Source organism: Grammomys surdaster, unplaced genomic scaffold, assembly GCF_004785775.1.
Source record: "Grammomys surdaster isolate TR1022 unplaced genomic scaffold, NIH_TR_1.0 126176, whole genome shotgun sequence".
Classification (NCBI taxonomy): domain Eukaryota; kingdom Metazoa; phylum Chordata; class Mammalia; order Rodentia; family Muridae; genus Grammomys; species Grammomys surdaster.
Genome location: NW_021620983.1, coordinates 1,211,835 through 1,231,887, shown reverse-complemented (window position 1 = coordinate 1,231,887; position 20,053 = coordinate 1,211,835). Strand labels below are relative to the sequence as shown.

The following is a 20,053-nucleotide window of genomic DNA, read 5'->3' as shown; positions in this document are numbered from 1 at the left end:
AGAGTGCTGTGAATTTTGGTCAGAACTCTAAAATTATTGTTATTGTTTCTTTGTTTTGCTTGTGGTTTCTGTGTGGGTTTCTGGGTATCTTAGCTGTGCTTGGCTGGTTGTGTGGCAGTCAATGATTTGAACAAAAATCATACAAAGCTAACTCTCACTAGTGAATGTCTGCCCTCCACTGCTGAACCTGGTTGCATGGGAAGAATTCATTCAGACCTGCCCCCAAACAAGTCTCACATTCCAAAGAGTTTCATGTACACAAAAAACGGCTTAGCAGTCACCATGAATACACAGAGAGGCTTTTGGGAAGCTCTGTCCAGATTTCTAAGTTATAAAATCTCCCCTTAATTCTAGCTGCTAGCAAGGTATGGCCACATTTGCCTGTAATCCCAGAATGTAGGCTTCGGAAGCAGGAGGATCAGAAGCTCAAGGTCATCCTCAGATACAAATGGAGTTCAAGGACAGTCTGAGTGACAGGAGTCCATCTCAAAACACTGAACAAACAAAAAAACTGCATTCACTTTACTCCAACATCCAATCAACTACTTCCAATCAGGAAACTTGTGGTTGGAAGGTGAGGACACCCCAGGTGAGAGATGTTTCATCAATCAGTGTGGCAGCAATTTCTCAATCAACATTTTCTAGTTTCTTCTACTTTTGATCACCTTTTCAAATGATTTAAAAATTTTTTTTAATTTTATATTTTTCTGACTGGAGAACAAACCATCTAATATAATTAAGTGGCTATGAAGTCTCAATCATATCTTAAATATTTGTAAATGTATTATTTATTAAGATTTCATTTATTACGACATTGTATAAAATATATTCCTTCAAATATTAGTTAACCATACCAGGAAGGAACTTTTATTTTTATAAAGTATCTAGACATTATCAAAAAACTATGCAGAGCTGGAGAGATGGCTCAGTGACTAACCAGCCAGAGTAGAGTTAGGTTCTCAGCACCCAGTTGGCCAGTTCACAAACACCTATAACTCTAGCCCCATGGGATCTGCCACCTTTTTCTGGCCACCACAGGTACCTGTACTCACATGGCACAACCACATAAGAGATACATAAAAGTAAATCTTTTAAATAAAGACATCATAAAATTAAGGTTGGCATGGTCTATTGACCCTGCTAAAGACTTAAATGTATATTACCTATTAGATAAACTTAATTTGTAAAGTTTTCTGAGTAAGATGCACATAATTTTGACCCAAACCCTCATTAAGAAAAGAAGCAGCAAAAACAGATACGGTATGTCTTCAACTATGAGAATCTATTCACTCTTAGAGATTACCTTGAAGGCTGCCACACAGTGCAGGCTCAGTAAGGCCATCATCACTGCCAGAAGGATGGTAGCAAGGTTCCTCACATCCCATATGGTCTCCACCAGAGGGATACTGCCCACTTGCCAGTCATAGCACAGGGTGATGGGTGCCAGCAGAAGCCATACATTGAAGGCCAGGAGGTAGGAATAGGTAAGGAACCTACAAAGAAAGCAGTTTTGAAATACAACTTCCCACATTTTATAAACACTTGCTTACCATAGTTCTATCCACTCTGTTGGTGTTTCTGGTAGAGGAAGGCAGGAAAAGATGTCAAACCGTCCATTAAACTGATCTCCTAGGAACTTACCTCATAGCTTCTAACCACCATGTTGGGTGCTGACTTCAACAGAAAGCAAATACGACATAGTAGTTCATCACACAAGTAAATACAGAACCTGGGGTAAAGGCAATGAAGGAATTCCTGATGACAGTAAATGGTAAACACACTCTTGCTCTGTAGGAGAGACCCTGTTTCTTAGACTGTCTCATCTTGCTATTGTTCAGAATCTGTAATACATTTTAAAACATCTCATCATTTTAAAAGCAGATTGATCCAGACTTAACTATTTCAGAAAGTAAAATATTTGCGGTAGAGAGATCAAATTTCTTATTCACAGTTATTAGGGGTAGAGGACATCATGGGAGGAAGTTGGTGGTTTCTCATTCTTACTTCCTGCCTAGGACAATGCTTTAAGGTGAAGTAGATGGCATTCCACTCAAGTGTCTTCTTTGGGATTAGAGGAAAGCGAGTTTATCTAAACTCACTTAGCTTACATAGTCATTAAGCAATATTGAAGGTCTTTGAGAACTTCAGGGCTCTTAGCACAGAACAGATCCACCCAACTCTCTGCACTGGGAGGTAAGCAACTGCCACAAGGCTTCTAGCTTTACAAAGCCACATCCCAAGATGATCTGCCCATCCCAACCTGCATTAAAATGCTTGCCTCAGTAACTGCAAGGCTAGGAAGAGAATTTTTTCTTTTCTCTAGCCAACACCTAGTAGGCCTCTCTAGGCATTCCTCCTAGAATGTGCATAAAAGAGGGTTTAGGATCGTGACTTCATATACCTTAAAACTAAGAACCAGAGCAAAGGTGACAGCTTAGCAGGAAGTATCCCCAACATACAAGCATGATGACTGAATCTGGACTCCAGAGTCAACTTTAAAAAGCCAGGCATGGTGACAGGCTCCTGTGATATCAGCTGGTGAGGAGGAAACAGGCCATCACCAGAGCTCTATGGCAGCCAGCAAAATCTACTTAGTGACTTCCAGGCCAGTGAAAGACCCCATCTCAATGGAGATGGACAACAGTTCTGAGGTTACAGGTTGACCTCTGGCCTCTAAACACACATGCATTCCTATACTCTCATAGGCACACACAAATGCACACATGCCTATGTTAAACAAACAAACAAACAAACAAACCCAGAATTATCATTCTCCAATACCTAAGAGCCATGCTTTAACTTCAACCAATGAGGAAGGCTAAGGCATCTGCTCTAGTGCTGTAGGGTACAGGTTCCTAATTAACTGCCAGCAAATAGATAAAGCCAACCCATCCATACAAATCAAACGGCTTCAGAATCTTCTTCCTATTGCCAACAATTACTGAGTAAAACCTGTTTCCACCACTTTAAGTGATGGACAACCTGGTCCATGTAATGTCTATGACATTACATATTTAATTAACTAGAAATACGTTACACCTTGTCTCCAAGGACTATATAATACGATAATGCAAATTATATAGTGTGAAAAGGACAGAAAAAGTGAGAAGAATGTTAAGAATACAGGGCCTAAAGAGAAGCCCTCCCCACAGAAGGATTCTCAGGTTGGCCCAGGAACCAGAGCAGGTAACATTTCTGTTACCTTCTGTGACAGTTGATACAGAGGATCATCTTGACAGAATTTAGAATCACCTAGGAGTCACGCTTGTGGATGTGTCGGTAAGGACATTCCAGAGGGATTGAAATGATATGGTAAGACTCATCCTGAATTTGGGAAACACCATTCTATGGGCTGGGGTACTAGACTGACCAGCCATATCTCTCTCTGATCCCTGATTAGGACAACAATATTACAGCTGCCTAATAATGCTGCTACCATGCCTTTCCCAACATGCTGCAGTATACCCTTAAAGTGTGAACCACAATAAAACCTACCTTGTTTCCTTCCTAAGTTTTTCTTGTTCAGTACTTTCCTCACAGCAAGAGAATTAGCTAACTCAAGTCCCATGCTGAGTATTAATTTAGCCTGAAACCCATCAACATGAGGTCTGGTTATTCCAGGCCTCAGATAATTCAAGCTGATATCTTCCATCACCTCCTCTCCCTCTGACTTTGCAGTGAGAAATCACCATGTCAGTGAGGAAGACTCCCTGTGCTGACTCTCAGACTCCAACACAGAAACAGGCAGAAGTGGGACTGCTTCAGTGGTATTTCCACCTCTCTCATCTCTTGTAATTTTTAATAAAGTACTAATGAACAATTAGTAAATAAAGACTGACTTCTTTCTGGTCTTGGGTTTATGTGCTGTCACCTGAGAATGCCACCTCACTCAAACCAGTGGCATTACTGTGGGCTGCTTTCCATGCATGAGAGCAAGATGCCTTTCCCTTCAGTTCAGTGGAAAAATCTCTGCATGGCTTGACTGGTGGAAGCTGAGCCACATACTTCACAGAAAAGGCAGCTGTCATTCACACTCACCTCTTAAAATTACTTAAAATATAATTGCTTGAAATAAATGACTCAGCAGAGGCTGAGGCAAGGAGAGAGCCATGAGTCAGAGGCCAGGCTAGAGTACCTACTGAGTGAGACCCTATCTCAAACAACAAACAAATGAGGTACATAGAGCTCACTAATTAATTTTAATGTCATAAAGAGAGACAGAAAACTTAATATGCCTGTTAGACATACACACTATGATGAAATTGTCTTGTCCTTGAATTTGAACTAGTTCTAAAACCAACTGCTACTACAGAATACATTCAAGAACTAAACAGAATGTGTTCCATGATCAGGGACACAATGTCCATCCAGGATGTGGGAGAAATCACTGAACCAATGAGCTAGTTTCTTAAACAAACACAGGGTAATGGAGGACATTAAGTTAAGAAAGGCCTAAGAGACATACCACAGGGCATTCCTATTTAGATTCTGGGACGGTTATGCTGATTGTCAATTTGACAAGATCTAAAATCACCTAAGAGACAGGCCTCCAGGCATATATGTGAGGAATATTTAGATTAGATTAGCCCTTTGGTGTACCTTATAAGATTATCCTAATGAGGTTAACTGAATTGGGAAGACCCAACCTAATAGCAGGTGTCAGCATTTGCTGAGCCTCAGTCCTGAACTAAATAAAAAGGAGAATTTTAGCTGAGCAGTAAAGTTCAGCTATCTGCCTCTAGTTTGATTGGCTGCCCTTAGTTCTTGCTGTCATTTCTTCCTCAGTGTAATGGGCTGTCCCCAGAAGCTCTGAGCTAAAATAAACTCTTCCTTAAGTTGCTTTTGTAAGGAAATTTTATCACAGTGCTAGGAAAAGTAACCAAGAAAGAGGCTAATTCAAGGAAACCACTATTAAACTAAACAACTATTACATAACTGGAAAAATATGATATTAATGGATAACAGGGCTGGATACAGATGCTCATCAAAATTTAAAGGTGATAACATTACATGATGCAAAACCACCATGTGAAATAAACTAAATATCAAAATCGTGATTTAGGATTTGCTTCAAAATAACTGACCAGACACAGAGGGGAAGAAGAGAGGAGGGGTACTAAGTGAACCAGATGGCTGAGGATTGTAAGTGTTGAAACTAAATGAGTGCGTGGGTGTGCATACGCCACCTTCTCTACTTCTGTGTGTACTTGGTCTCTTTCATGATAAAACCCTGAATAGAAGAGAGGTGACAAAACTGCTCTAACATTTTACTTCTAGCTACATCTGGCCCATGGACTCTCTGCTAACTCACACAGGGTTTTTTGTGAAGTCCATATGTTCGCTCTGCCCTGCAAGTTTCCTCTCCCTGCCTGTTTTCTGGAACTGCAATATTGTACCAACTAAAAGAAAATTAAGATGCATGGTTTTTTTTAAAGTTACAATTTCAATGAAAACAAAGTAAATCACAGACCAGACACGGTCACTGCTTTCTAGTTTGTATGATTCTGATCACGCAGCTAGCTAGCAAACTCTTTAAGTACATTCTAAGATATGGACATAGCAGTGGAAAATGTTTTGCAAATATAAGCAACAAAGAAGCCACTTGGAATCACTCCAAAAGCTAATTATCTTTTAGGGAGGGCTATTTGAGCTAACTGTGATCAACAATTACAGGGTTTCTTTTTAACTCTTTCTCTATGAATTACATTCAAACTGCTAAAAATTCAAAAATGAAATAGCCTGTACAATATTTCTGCCCTGCTGGGGTTTTTTTTCTTTCTTTTTTTTTTTTTAAAGTAAGAGCAAAAACAAAATGAATTATTTACCACCTTTCTACTATAAATCCTGTTAACAAGAGGAAAAACACTAAAATGTCTTGCCAACAAAACAGAATGCATAACATAGAGAATTGGAAGTTCAATGTAAACAATTTAGTGATTCATTTTTATTGAAAACCCAAAAACGACTGAAAGAGTTTCATAGGTAGATGTGGCAGCTCATGCTTATAATCCCAGAATTTGGGAGGCTGAAGCAAGAGGATCAAAGCAAATTTAAGACCAGTCTGAGCTACTGTCATGGTTAGCCTAATTGCCAACTTGATACAATCTAGAGTCATCTGAAAAGGAGAAGCCTAAATTGAGGAGTTGCCCAGACCAGGTTGGTCTGTGAGTATAACTTGAGGGACTGTCTTGTCTATTGATTATAAGTGGACCCAACCCACTGGGAGTATCAGGCCAGCCAGGGCTAGAGTAACAGGCCCTATCTTCAAAAACACACTCTGCCTTTAAATCAGTCTAGGTTTTTTCCTCACAAAAGTGAAGAATTTGGTTCCTCAAGGCACACAGTTTCATTTGGGGCTGTTTGGTAGGGCTCCACTCCAAGAAGCTCATCCTTTATGTGTACTTCTGCAATGGTATCTTTCTGTCATCCTGTTTTTGAAGGAGGATGAAGCTGAAACAGGAGCCAGTGTGGGAGACTGAACATTTGATGCTGTTACAAAATTGCCAGCTATGGGGTGGCAAGTGTCATGAACATGTTGTAGTGATTTTTTTTCTTAAGATAGAAATAATGATGACTGTATTGATATTCTATCCATGACAAATTTCAAAACAGCACAGCATTAGTAGGTCAGGGACAAGGAGAGAGACTGGATATGGGTGGGCAGCAACAACACAGGACTGAGCACCCTTGAATGCTGAAACTGAGTCATAAAGTATTTTATTACAAGGGCGCATCTCATTTTGTTCCCACTCACTTTTGTGATACGAATTTGAGAGCTTTACTGTGAGAGGTGTAAACCCCACCAGCTTCCTTTTCCTCTGCCAAACCGACTCAGCTGTTCCAGCTGACACAACTATAAAATGCAAGCCATTCACAGCCCAGAGCTGTGAAGGCAGTAGGATCCATAGCCTAGTCTCATCTTGGTGATATGTAGATGGAATCAGAGATAATTAGATTGCCTGTACATCTTGGGACTATCAGGAATGTATTTGGAAGAGAAACAGAAGGGGAGGAAAGTTGAAGATAAGCAAGAATCAGTAAGTAGGTACGTAAAAGTCCATGAAACTGCCAGGGCTCAGGGCCTTTAATCTAGCACTCAGAAGGATGGCAGGTGGATCTCTGTTACAGCCAGCCACCGATACAGAATGAGATCCTGTCTCAAAAAAAATAAATTAAAAATAAAGCCAATGAGAGCTCTCCAGGGAAGAGCTAATGCGAGATTCTGTGTAGGATCACAATCCAAGTTACTTGTGTTATGAACCTACAACACAGACCTGCTGTTTTGTCCCAAGATTTTGGTAAAGTTTAGGAACAAATGGTTTTTATGCACAGTATCTGTGAAGATATTAGCATAAAACGTGTATGTCTACTTACATAGTTGGCACAGAGAGGGAACAGAAATGTGGGTAACATGGAGGAGTCAAGGATTTTTTTGATCATCTTTTCTTGATGGGAGATACCCATGAGAACAAGGTCCATCTTACGAAGCAGGAATTCCCAGCTCCAGGAGAAACATCTGTGGTTTTCTTTTCAGTCCCCAAGAGGAAAAACCTAGGATGGTGTTGCAGTTCCATAGTGATGGCCTTTCTGTATGCTATCATGTGAGTCAGTGCAAGGACTTTAAGTCAGGGTCTCAAACCTGAATAAATCCCCATCTTATAACAGGACATGATGATACAAGTCTTCAGTCCCAGTACTTGGAATCAGCAGCAGAGGCAGATAGATCTTTATGAGTTCAACATTAGACTAGTCTACAGAGCAAGTTCCAGGACAACCAAGGGTACATAGTGAAACTGTGTTTCAACAAACAAAAATAAAAAATTCCTATCTATAGAGTAAAGGGAAATCAGCAAACAGTCCACAATAAAGTGGATAGTAAGGCAATGGGGCAGCCATCAGGAAGAAGAAGCCTCACACAAGAGAAGAAAATAGGCTGAGCGAGCCAGGGGAAGCAAGCTAGTAAGCAACATTTCTCCTTGGTATCTGCTTCAAGCTCCTGCCTTGAGTTCCTGCCTAGGCTTCCCTCACTGATGGACTGTAATTTTTTTTTTTTAAAGATGTATTTATTTTATGTATGTGAGTACACTGTTGCTGTCTTCAGACACACCAGAAGAGGGCATCAGATCCCATTACAGATGGTTGTGAGCCACCATGTAGTTGCTGGGAATAGAACTCCAGACCTCTGAAAGAGCAGACAGTGCTCTTAACCACTGAACCATCTCTCCAGCACTGGACTGTAAATTCTAAAATGAAATAAATGATCCCCCCTCCCCAAGTTGTTTTTGGTCATGGTGTTTTATAACGGTAGAGAAGCACATCAGAATACTACCTAAGGGGAAGGAAATCACACCTATCAGGTTTCCCTATATTAGACTCTAAGATCAGAGTGGTAACATAGTCAGTAGCAATGACATGTACTATAGTGAGCCAGGGTCTTGTGTCACAGCCAATAGCATCCTGGAGGCTTCTGTTATGTTGTTATACTTTAGATACATTTCTTTTCAGATTTCTCCTGATCATTCCGTGGTGAATTTTTGTCTTAGTTCAGCTAAACAAGAAAGAGCTGAATCCATGGGAAACATGTATCTCTAGAGCCACAGGACTTTCAAAGACAACACGCAGAGAGTAACGACAAACACTACTAAATGGAGAGAAACTCAACAGTCTCATCTGATGCGGGAGTAGCCTTTATATGCTTTTAAAAAGAAAATGATTACTCTGAGATGGCAGAAAAGATAACTGTGAAAGTCCTACAAAGTTTACAAATCTAGTACAGGAAGTGGCTTTGGGCTGGACCAGACCAGGAGAACCGCATCTAGGAAGCTCTGCTTTCCAGTGCAACTACTGAAGACGAGCTTGCCAGGAGGGTGAGGTCAAGTGAACTCATAAAGGCTGTGTCAGGGTTTGAACTTGAAATGTTGCCCACTCACTCATTGGTTCCCAGCCACTAGTGCTGTTTTGGGAAGTTGTGGAACCTTTAAGAGGTGGTTGCTAGGGGTGAGTCTTTGCGACTCACAGGCCTGGCTTCTGGCCTTTCTCTGCTAGCTAGAATAGTTAGCTACCATTTGCCCCCAGAGCTGTGGATTCAGTTACCCCACCAAGCCATCCTCTGAGAGCATGAGGCAAAACAAACCTTTGCTCCCTTAAGCTGTTTCTGTCAGGATTTCTGGTCTCAAAGTCATAAAAAATAACTAATATGGGAGATCTTGAAGTCTGAAACTCAAGAACAGAAATATATTATTTAAAATAAAAAAGAATGTAGCCAGGAATGGTAGTACAAGCTTGTAATCTAAATACAAGGAGGCAGGGGGAATGTTATGGGTTTCAGTATAGCCTGGTCTACCAAGTGACCCCCTGTTTCAAAACTCTAAAATGTGGAAGTGCAGGTAAGTAGCTGAGATATTCTATTCCATAGCTTTGTATGGACTGAACTAGCTGAGTTAGATGGAAAACACAGATAGAAATGCCTATCAGACCTTACAGAAATATACTTGTACCTTGGGAGTAACTGGCAAGACCTGGCAAATATTTAGCCAAAGTCCTAATTTTGCCAGGGATTCCATCAGAGACTGTTGCCATTAGGCTAACAACCAGAAGCAAAATGCAACCTCACCCTTTAGGTGACTGGGATGGTATAGCTAGGAAGGCTATGATCAGAGATCAAGTGTAGTATCCAGACACTAAGATCCTGAGCCAGATACTGGGGTTTGCTGGTGGCATAAGACATGAATGAAATACAAAGCTGGAGAGTTGGAAAGCATATTCTTTTTACATATCCCCTAAGCATTTGTTTCATCTCTCCATCCGGGCTTAGGAGCTGCGAAGTTCATGGAGTAAGTTACATGTAACTGTGAAGCTGAGAATGGTTGCGTCAATTCATACACAAACAGCTTGGTTAGAAATCACATAAGGACAAAGAAGTTGAACTCACCCAACAATTAAAGGACATCACCCCCAAGTAGTGAGTGTGATGGGTTTGGTGGGTTTGATGGGTGTAGTGGTTTGAATAAGAATGGCTCCTATAGGCTCATAGATTTGAATGCTTAGTCACCAAGGACAGGCATTATTAGGTGGTGTGGCCTTGTTGAAGTAGATGTACTTTTGTTGGAGGAAGTGTATCACTAGGAGTAGGCTTTGAGATTTCAGAAGCTGAAGTCAGACCCAGTGGCTCACTCTCTCTTCCAGCTGCCTGCCCATCTGGATGTAGAACTCTCACCTACCTCTCCAGCACCATGTCTGCCTGTATGTCATCATGCTACCCACCTTGATAACAATAAGACTAAACCTCTGAACTTACAAGCCAGCCCTAATTAGATGTTTTCCTCTATAAGAGCTGCCATGGTCATGGTGTCTCCTCATAGCAACAGTAACCCTAAGTAAGACAGAGGATTCACCAAGCAGAGACAAGATCTGATGTCCTGTTTTCTCTTAAAGGTAAAAAGTAGCTGCTGAAGAAATGGTATTAAAGATCATGAACACAAACAGGTGTCAAAGTAATGAAAACAATTTTGACAGAATATTTATTATAAAAATATGTCAGATTGGGAAGATACTGTTTTTGAATGCTAAAATAAAAGGTCTGCATGAGAAAAGAAGAGCAGAGCAGGCTATGTGGCTCAAGGGAAGGCTGACTTGCTTCAACCTGAACTTTGGTATCGAAAGATAAAATATACAGATAGATATTTAAAAATGAAAACAGAAAAATCTCACAAAACATAAGAAACACCATACAGGCAAAAACAAGTAAGTATATTTACTAAAGTATATTTATTTACTAAAATATATTTATTAAAACATGTACACTAAATTGACAGGGCAACTGATGCCTGACATAAAACTGGGGGCCAAAACTCTGTAATTTCTAAGAAATACCAATAAGCCCAACTATAAATCATCTACTCATCAAGTTCAGTTTTAAGATTTGTCATTAAGTTGAGGGTGGTGGCACTTGTTTCTCATCCTAGCATTCAGGAGGCTGAGGCAGGGGATCTCAAGTTCAAAGTCAACCAGTATTACATAGTGAGACCCTATCTGAAAACAAAAGACCTGCCATGTTTTATATTATGAAAATATATACACCAAAATAGTAAAGGTCACATCCATAAAATTATCATTAAAATGATATAACATCACAAGATATTTATAGCATATTTGACTATAAAAATAATTAAACGTGATATTTTAATGTATAAAACACTACAGAGAATATAATCTGAAGCTATTTAAATTGGTAAATGTGATCATATCTTAAAGCAGTGCGCCACAACAGACTCAGTGCTCTATTTATCAACAGCCCTTCCTAATTCCACAGCTCTAGAATTTCTGAGGATGTAAAAGGTACAGTTAGCACTATCTTGGCAAATACCACTCCTTTCTGATTGTTGTTCTGAGCCTTCCTTGGTTTTAGGTTATGCTGTTTAACCAATCTCTGCACACATCTCTGTGCTGTGCTCTGTAATGCTTGTTTTAAAAACCACTCAAAAAGATATGTATATGAATCCATTTTCAATGAGACCTGTTATGTTGTACAAATGATTTACGGCAATAAAAATATCCAACAAAACTTAGTACCAAGTTTACAGAATGTACACATGCTGACCTTGTAAGGACGTATGGCGAGAATGAAGCTGGGTTGTCCTGCTCTGAGAAGAGGGGCATAGTTCCTCCCATTATCCACAGGCGGAAGTACAAAATGACAGTCACCTTGGAGGAATGAGAAGACCTGATGAAATGTCCACCCACACCTCTACCATCTTCGTTCAAGCATTCTGATCATCAATAAAGAAGTAGAGCCAACTGTCCCCTCCCCTTACAGATGATGGATAACCCTGCCTGTATAGCCCTGGCCCCAAATCACAATATAGGAAACCATCCGGCTGAGTGTCCCAATTAAAGCTGCTGGACAGGCAGCAGGTGCTGTATCTATGCCTCTGGGTACTGGGACTAGATGTTATGTGCAGCAGTAGATAACTAAGACAGCCAGGTCACTTTGAAAACTCTTTGGAAGAACTTTAAACCCCGTGTCGTTCACACTATGATATTGGGTTCCCATATATGCTTCCATATATACCTCTGCTCAACAGTAACTTTTACCACCTGCAAACCTTCCTTATGAGATATTGGCAGTGAGTTTAATAAATAATCTAGACCATATTTCTGAGTCGAGACACTCTTGAAATGAAAACACCCTTTATTAGCTACATTTGAAATACATATTATTATATACTTACATAACTGATGACCAAAATGGCCCGCTTTAAAAATGGTCTCAGGGTAAGCAGGAAATTTCTGTTGCTTCTTCCTGTCAGACACCTAAAAGAGGAAAGGAAAGATGAGTCTCTTAAGAGCAACCATCTACAGTACAATGTTCCCCTCTGTGAAGATACTGAGCTCTGGGAAAACACTGAGAACCTGACTTTGGAGCCAGGGCATGTGGGTTTCAACAATCTGCTGCTTTCAATTTGAGAAGTGGAAACTGTAAAAGCGTCTTTTATTTGCCTGATGTAATTGTCATCTCTGAGGCTTGCTGCCTCTGTCTTTTAACCTAGGCCTAGTCCTGGAAGCTTCTAGATTCCATATAATTTTATCTAGACCGAGAATGTTTTCAGCCTCTTGAGATTTAATGCTGAATAAGCTCACCCTTTCTAGTTCTTTCTGAACTCTGGCTGTCTGGTTCAAATCAGCTGTTCTGGTTCAAACTCCTCCAAGTGGACTAATTCAATCTGGCTTCTCTTTAGCCTCTGATTTTTTGCTCTGCTTGACTTCAAACTAACTCTGGCAACCTGTTCCAATCTTCTGGCTCCTTCTCATTCTCTGGTCCATTCTGCCTTCACCTATGTCTAGCTTGTTCTCTCTCTCTGCAACCTGTCTCTGTAAAACTCTCCTGGTAAAACTGCCTCCTTCCTTCTCTCTGTACTGCTCCTCTCTTAAGTAGCTTCCCTTTCCTCTCTCCTCATGAGAGTTGGGCATATCCTACTCTGTCAAACCTTTCTGTGATTTAGCACTTTGTCTGCCACTCAGTCAGACATCGCTTTCAAACTCGGGAGCTTCCTTCTACAAGCTAACTTTATCTTCATTGTTTGGGATTGAAGGTGTGTACTAAGGATAAATCTGTATTCCAGTCAGAGGGATTAAAGGTGTGTGCTAAGGGCTGAGCCACTCCAACTGTGTAGTGGGTTTGTTTTGATGCTACTTGTATTCAAATGCTAAATTCTGTACCCCAAGATTTGGTTGCTCTAAGATGAGCAGATCCTCACATATACCAGCTTTTGTTGTATAAACTTTGTCCCCCAAGTTATCTATTTATAAAGATGCCTACAGCCAAAAGAAGTAGGTAAGGCTTTGGTTCCTGGGCTTAGAGTCTAAAGCAGATACCACAAGGGAAGAAGATAAAGAGGAAGAAGGAAAAAGGCACCATGAGTAGGTGGATCCTGTGTGCATGGCCATGAGGGCCAGCCAGTTAGAATAGAAATGGTCCAGGCAGAACATGGCAAGTGATACCTCAGGATTATTGACAGGGAAGTAGACAAAATAGCTTAGAGTATTAATATCTGCCCAGCTCTAGTGTTTTAAGGCTTATTATAAATTTAAAGAATTTATGTCTTTTATTTGGGAGCTAAAGATCTAAGGTAGAGTAGAAACCCTCAAATAATATTTACTACAACACAACTAGAAACAGGTCTTTTCAGTAAATCACACAATCTCAGGGTTGACAGTGTGATCAAATATCCTACAACGGGAAACAACTTTCTTCATTTCTCTGTACATCTATTTTGCTTATTTAAAAGATAATATGTACACTGTGGGAATATTGTAAGAAATAAGTGAGATAATATATAAAAACAGGATGTAGCTTTGTTAAATAATAAATATTACAATCCCATCTGTCCCTAATAAAACTGTATACTCTGGTAACATTAGTCTACTTGAAGGTACAATGTCTTCAACCCACAAAAGATCATACAATTGTCCCTGAAGAACAAGGATGTCAAGACTATGTGAGGTAAAACACACAGTACTTCTGGGGTGGATCAAAGACCTCTCATACACACTAAAGATTTTCTTACTTGCTCCCTCTCTGTCCTGGGAAACAAATTAGATTTTTTAAGACTATTAGCTTCAAGAAGGTCAGAGATTAGTGGAGAGCCAACATCTGCCATAGCCCCCACTGGTTCAAAGAAGAAGCTTCAGCTTTGTGAATGGGACTGGCTGGCTTCTGAGGTTAACAAGCCCCCTGTGAAAACATAAAGGGTCCATATCCCCTCCATGGGAGCTTGCACACTTTAGTCAAGCAGAGAAAAGAAGCTGAACTCAATCACATAATCCCACTGGCATTCCCCTGTGCCTTATTCTCCCTAATGCTTTTCATTTAGTTCTTTCACTTCTTTTAATCCGTTTCTCCCCTCAAAGGATTTTCCTCTTAAAATTTGCATTTGAATAACGGCTCTTCACTGGAGAGAAACTTTGCCCCAGACTCTGCCTTTTAGTAACACCTGGGCAGGTTAGAATCCTACAGAGACAGGTCCACCTTGTGCCATCTCAAGGAAGATGTGTGGCCACTTCTGTGCAGCAAATGTTCTGTAACTGCATGGAAGTGGCATCTTCACTCACATACAGGTCTTTCTCTCTCCCTCTCTCCTCTTAGGTCTCTTCCTGGGTGCTCCCTTTCTCCTCTCAGATCTTTTCTTCGATGCTCCCTTTTTTCTCTTTTGGGTTCATAAAAATCCCTGGAAGTGACATATACTCAGAACTGGCAATCCAAGTGCTTGATGACAGAGAAAATAAACAGGCATAAATACATCAAATAGAGTTTGCTGCATACAAGTTCTAGTCAGGTCCATCTTCTAGAGTTGCTTCTAAATCCTTTCTTCCCTTCTAGGACCCCAGCAGAGCATTTGGCATGGGGCCAGGCCAGGAACACGGTGGCTGCCATAACAGCGTGTGTACAGCAGCTGCTCCTGACTGGGCACTGGAGAGTCTGGAATGATACAGGTGTGTGCTTGTGTGTGCATGTGTTTGTGTTTACTGAGGCAGTCCTTGGTTCCTTTGTTTGGGCAGCTGGGTTGTTATTCCCATAGCAGTAGCACAGAACTACACATCACTTTCTGGGCTCTGCCACCTTGTGACTGTCATTTTCAGGTAAACTAAACCAAGACCAGACCTTGGCATTTCTGTTTTTTCAATGATGCAGGGTAGCTTGCAGCAGGCACGTAAAGGAAACAGACAGGGGCCAGGAAAAGATGCTAAAGAGGGCAAGAGTGAGAATGTAACTGAACTTCCCAGGCGATTGCTCTTGGAGGCTCCATTTCTTGAGTCCCCTCTGTGGCTTGTTTAACAATGGAAAAATGAAAAGTGGCTTTCCTTTCTATACAACAAACCACAGAGTTTAGGGGCTTTCTTGAGGTTACACTTAGACAAAGCTGCCGTACATCATTTCTGATGGTTTTCTACAATGGATATTTTAGTAACCATATTTATAACATGTCCTCTAGTTCAGACATTCTTTGTGAAATTCTATTTCCACAAGAAGGAAATAGAATAGGGTAAGGGTACCAGATGATTTACTCTTAAAATATAGCATCCCAAACTCACAAAAGCCTGAAATGGTACAGAGATTCTTGGTGAAAAACAAGATGTCAAGATTTCTATTTTAAGGTAATAACAAAATGAGACATACAACATGGTGCCATTTCTGGAGAAGCATTAAATAGGTAGGAGTGTAATGTTCTCTGTTCTCTGTATCTCTTCCTCCACTCCACCTCAGAACTAGACTTGTGATTTTTCCCCACTGATCCATTTCTTATGGCTTGAACAACGACCAAGAGTAACAATAGCATTAGTAATAGTCACAACAAACAGTACATGCCAGACATGTATTTGTATAGCTTGTTTGCCATTTATAATTCCATGAGACCAAAAAATTAGAAGTAATAATTTTTAAACCTGATTTCTCAGTGATTCATTTCAATCATAAAACCATGCTACTACCAATACTTTATTTACTTATTTGTGTGTTTATTTTTGAGACAGGATGTCATTAAGTTGTCTGTTTATGGTGGCCTGGTACTCAGCATGTAGCCCAGGCTGTCCTCAAACTCATGGCAATCCTCCTACCCCACCCAGCTTCTATTATACTAAGATTATAGATGTGTGCCACCAAGCCTGGCTATACAGCCAAATTCTCCCTGAAATTTGCACATTCCTTACAAAGCTACAGAAAGTATCACCACCACCAAATTCCAAGCCACCACGAAAGCACTATATTCAGAACCATGAATGGAGGCTTCAGTCTTTTTGTGTTCATGGCTTAGATCAAGACTACAGGCTCCCTGTTTCCTCCTTTATCAAAGAACTAGGTAAATAGTCTCAGGGCTCCAAAAGATTGTAACTTCTGGATGTCTTCATCAACTAATGACATCATAAATGATCAAAACAACACAGAGTAACCAATCAAGAACCACGAAGAAAACACTAGTGGATACTCTACTTTGAAGAGATAACTAGAATGTTCAGCTGTAAACAATGATTTAGTGCCAGCATGAGAGACTGTTATGTCAACTGAAGTACTTTAAACACCTTTGATTTCTGCCAAATAAAAACAAAAACAAAAAAAATCAAGATTATCTGAAGTGATTTCCCTAATTTATGTTCTGCACAAATCCCAGGTCTCCTGTTATGTGAAGCAGCCACCTTTGAAGGCAGATAAGCACATCACTACATGTCCAAGACGCCCTTTCCTTTACTTTCAGCTAAAACTGTAAGGTGAAAGCTGAGCATGCTCAGAGATGCTTTTGTCTGCCATTCTCCAGGACCTTGAACTTACCATGTTCCAAAAATGTGTCTACAGTCCTTGCTCCCTAATTATGGGCTCAAACTGAGCATGAAGAGGAATGTGCTCACTTCTGTGTGAACATGTACATGCTCCTGATGAAATCCCCATGCTTCCCATTTAGAGAGAGTACTGCTTTCATGGTGATGCTCTTTTTGGCTTTGTGCTTACTCATCCTTCTGTTAGTCAGCCCTTAACCCTGGAGAGAGACTTTAGCAGAGACCAGAAGAACAACGACACTGAATCACTTACCCACAGTCTTGAGCTATGATACAGTATATGCTATTCTGAGTCACCAACCTTCATTAATGCAGTTTCCATGCCAGTAGATACTAACAAGGATGCCAATCTTTCAGTAAGACTACAGTGAGAACTTTCTTCTATGTCCATCTGGGTATTTTTTTATAAAGTCCATTTTCAGCAAGAACTCTGCTATGTCAGTTTTCCAAGATCTCCTCTCCCTGTGTGCTGGTTAGTTTTCATTGTCAACTGAGGGAATCTTGAAGGAGGTAACCTCAGTTAGGGAAGCACCACCGTTAGATTAGTCTATGAGCATGTCTATGGGGCATTTTCTTAACTGTTGACATGAGAAGCCACATCCCACTCTGGGTGGTGCCATTCCTACACAGGTGGTCTTAGAAGGCATGAGAAAGGTAGTTCAGAAAGCAATGGAGAGCAAGCCAGTAAGCGGCATTCCCCATGGTCTCAGACTCAGTTCCTGCCTCCAGGTTTCTGCTCCGGTTTTCCTAATGATGAACTCTAAGGTATAAGCTAAATATACCCTTTCCTCTTCTATTAGGTTTTACCATGGCAACAGGAAACTGAAGAGCACCCTGGGAATATTTACTCACCCTTGTAACCTGGTGGTGGTTCTTTATTCTCCACCAGGGGATACCTGGATACCCTGGCCAGTCTTCAGCCACAGCCCATATTTCATTGAGACAGATTTCTTTATGCACAAGGTTTTTTTGCAGGGATTTTCTAATCCCAACCCTCACTATGAGCTCTGCTCTTGGGTATAAATTTCTACTCACAGCTATAGTCCGGGATAAACCCAAACTCTCTTTCTTACTACAAATTGCCTTTGCAGTAATTCCTGAATGTATCTCAACAGACCTGTCCAACCTTAAAGACAGTCTTCCTTCCCATGCTTCACAAGTAGTATATGAAGAGATTTTCTTTCACACACACTTCAAGGTCAATAATGCCTAGTAACTCAAGTAGGAGTCTAAAAGTCCTTCCTTTTCCACCTTTCAACCTCTTCTTTTGTATTTTTCTTATTCTCCAGCACTAGAATGCAGTATGAAATGTTTTAATTTGGGATGTAGACTGCAGGTTGAAGGACGACACCTATCTGAATAGCACTGTTTCCCTTTTAAAATGGATACTATATTAGTTTCTCCAGCTTTTCTCAGAATCTGTACACCACATAATTTTTGTATAAGTATCAGCTACAGATGGTGAAACCAGCTGTGTGGTGGTTTGAATAAAAATGTCCCCCATAAGTCCATAGGGAGTACACTATTAAGAGGTGTGGCTTTGTCAGTGGGTGTGTGTCAGAGTGGGTGTGGCTTTGTTGGAGAAAGTATGTCAATAAGGTGCAGGCTTGGAGGTTCATGCCAGATCTAGTATGACATTTACTTGCTGTTGCCTATTGATCCAGATGTAGAACTCTGAGCTACCTCTCTAGTATGATGTCTGCCTGCATGCCATAAGCGTCCCAACATGATCATTATGTACTAAACCTTTGAACTGTAAAGTAGCCCCAATTAAATGTTTTCCTTTATAAGAGATGCCATGGTCATGGAGTCTCTTCACAGCAATGAAACCTTAAGACAAGCAGCTAAATGTCACTGTTCAGCAGTACACCAATCACTTATATAGAACTATCAGAAATACCTCCAGAATACCAACCACACTAACTTAACTTCCATTTCACATTCAAAACAATAAAGGACATTGGTGAAGTTACATATTCCTAGGGCAGAAAGAAGTTAAATTCAGATCTTTTGGAATGATAATCCCAAAACTGTTTTCCTTGAAAGTAAAAAAATTTTCTCACTTTTCTAAAATATAGCAAAGACATAGCTTGCATTTGAAAAGATTATAAGCTAACCATAAACCAAAAAAAGATGGAGCCTTCTTTAATGCATTGTCTTGAACCCAGAAGTTCCTCCTCTTCACTGTGTCAGCAGCAAAGCTTCTCCACAGAGGATCAGATTTGGATGCTGCCTTTCCCAGTCCCTCAGTTCTGATGGGAGGTGGGAACTGTTCTGAGAATCCAGTCGTACATTTCTAAGTTCAGTCCCTTCAGAAACCCAAATCCACCTTCCACACCCAATTCTGTAGCTCTAGTGAATGTTTCTTCCAGAAACTTCAAACCTTTAAAATTTCCTTTTACTTACAAAGAAATCTTTACTTAGATTATCATACAGAACAGTTGAAATAAGACTGGGAGACCACAGCAGAGAAAGCTCTTCTGTTCTCTTAACCATTTGAAAATCAAAAGCTAGAACTAGAAGGGAACAAATGTACAAGTATGAAGACCTGAGTCAGGTTCTTTGCTATAGCCTTTGGATGCTGTTTGACAACATGCTTAGCCTTTGAGTTGGTGTGTACCAGTGGTCTGTTGGGACACTGCAAAAGGGACTTATCTAATAGACACAATGGATTTCAGGTAAAACACAGAGGTGAGTGATTAACTGTGACTTTGGAGACTAATAATAGCTCTAAATAATATAGCCCTTGGATCTGTAACATTCAAGCTGTCCACAGTCACCAAAGCTTTTAGTCATCCAACTAACCTTGTACAATGTACACAGATAAAGCCTTTTCCCCCTAGGACTGCAGTTCATACTGTCTAAATGCTGTTAATGCAAGGTTGGTTAGCCCTAACTGTTGCTAGCTTTCCTTCTCCCTCTTCAAGACTTAAAAGTCATATCACATTTAACTGGGATCCTGTTGTAAGTTCTATATTATTAAAAGGCATTTATGGATATAAAAGGCATATATTAATAGCATTATACCTTTAGTCTAAGTCTGTATGTGAAAAAACCCAAAACAAAACCACAGACTATGAAGAACAAAAAAGTCTGTTTTTTACAGTCATAGGACCTGCAAAAACCAAGATTAGCACCAACACTGGCATGTGGTGATGTTCTTTGTGCTCTGGAGAGGTGACCTCACCACAGCCTCTTTGACAGAGGCATCAACAGCTCGGTGTAG

At 40.4% G+C, this 20,053-nt stretch overlaps 1 protein-coding gene across 1 annotated transcript in view; it reads right to left on the bottom strand.

Moving 5' to 3' along the window:
- Window positions 1-20,053, bottom strand: part of Tmtc1 (transmembrane and tetratricopeptide repeat containing 1) — a 193,291-nt gene that overhangs the window by 83,332 nt on the left and 89,906 nt on the right. Inside the window, exons 6-8 of the mRNA XM_028757542.1 lie at window positions 12,231-12,312; window positions 11,600-11,703; window positions 1,304-1,493 (exon numbers count right to left, since the gene is read on the bottom strand). Coding sequence (XP_028613375.1) covers window positions 1,304-1,493; window positions 11,600-11,703; window positions 12,231-12,312 — 376 coding nt within the window. The remainder of the gene's footprint in view (window positions 1-1,303; window positions 1,494-11,599; window positions 11,704-12,230; window positions 12,313-20,053) is intronic.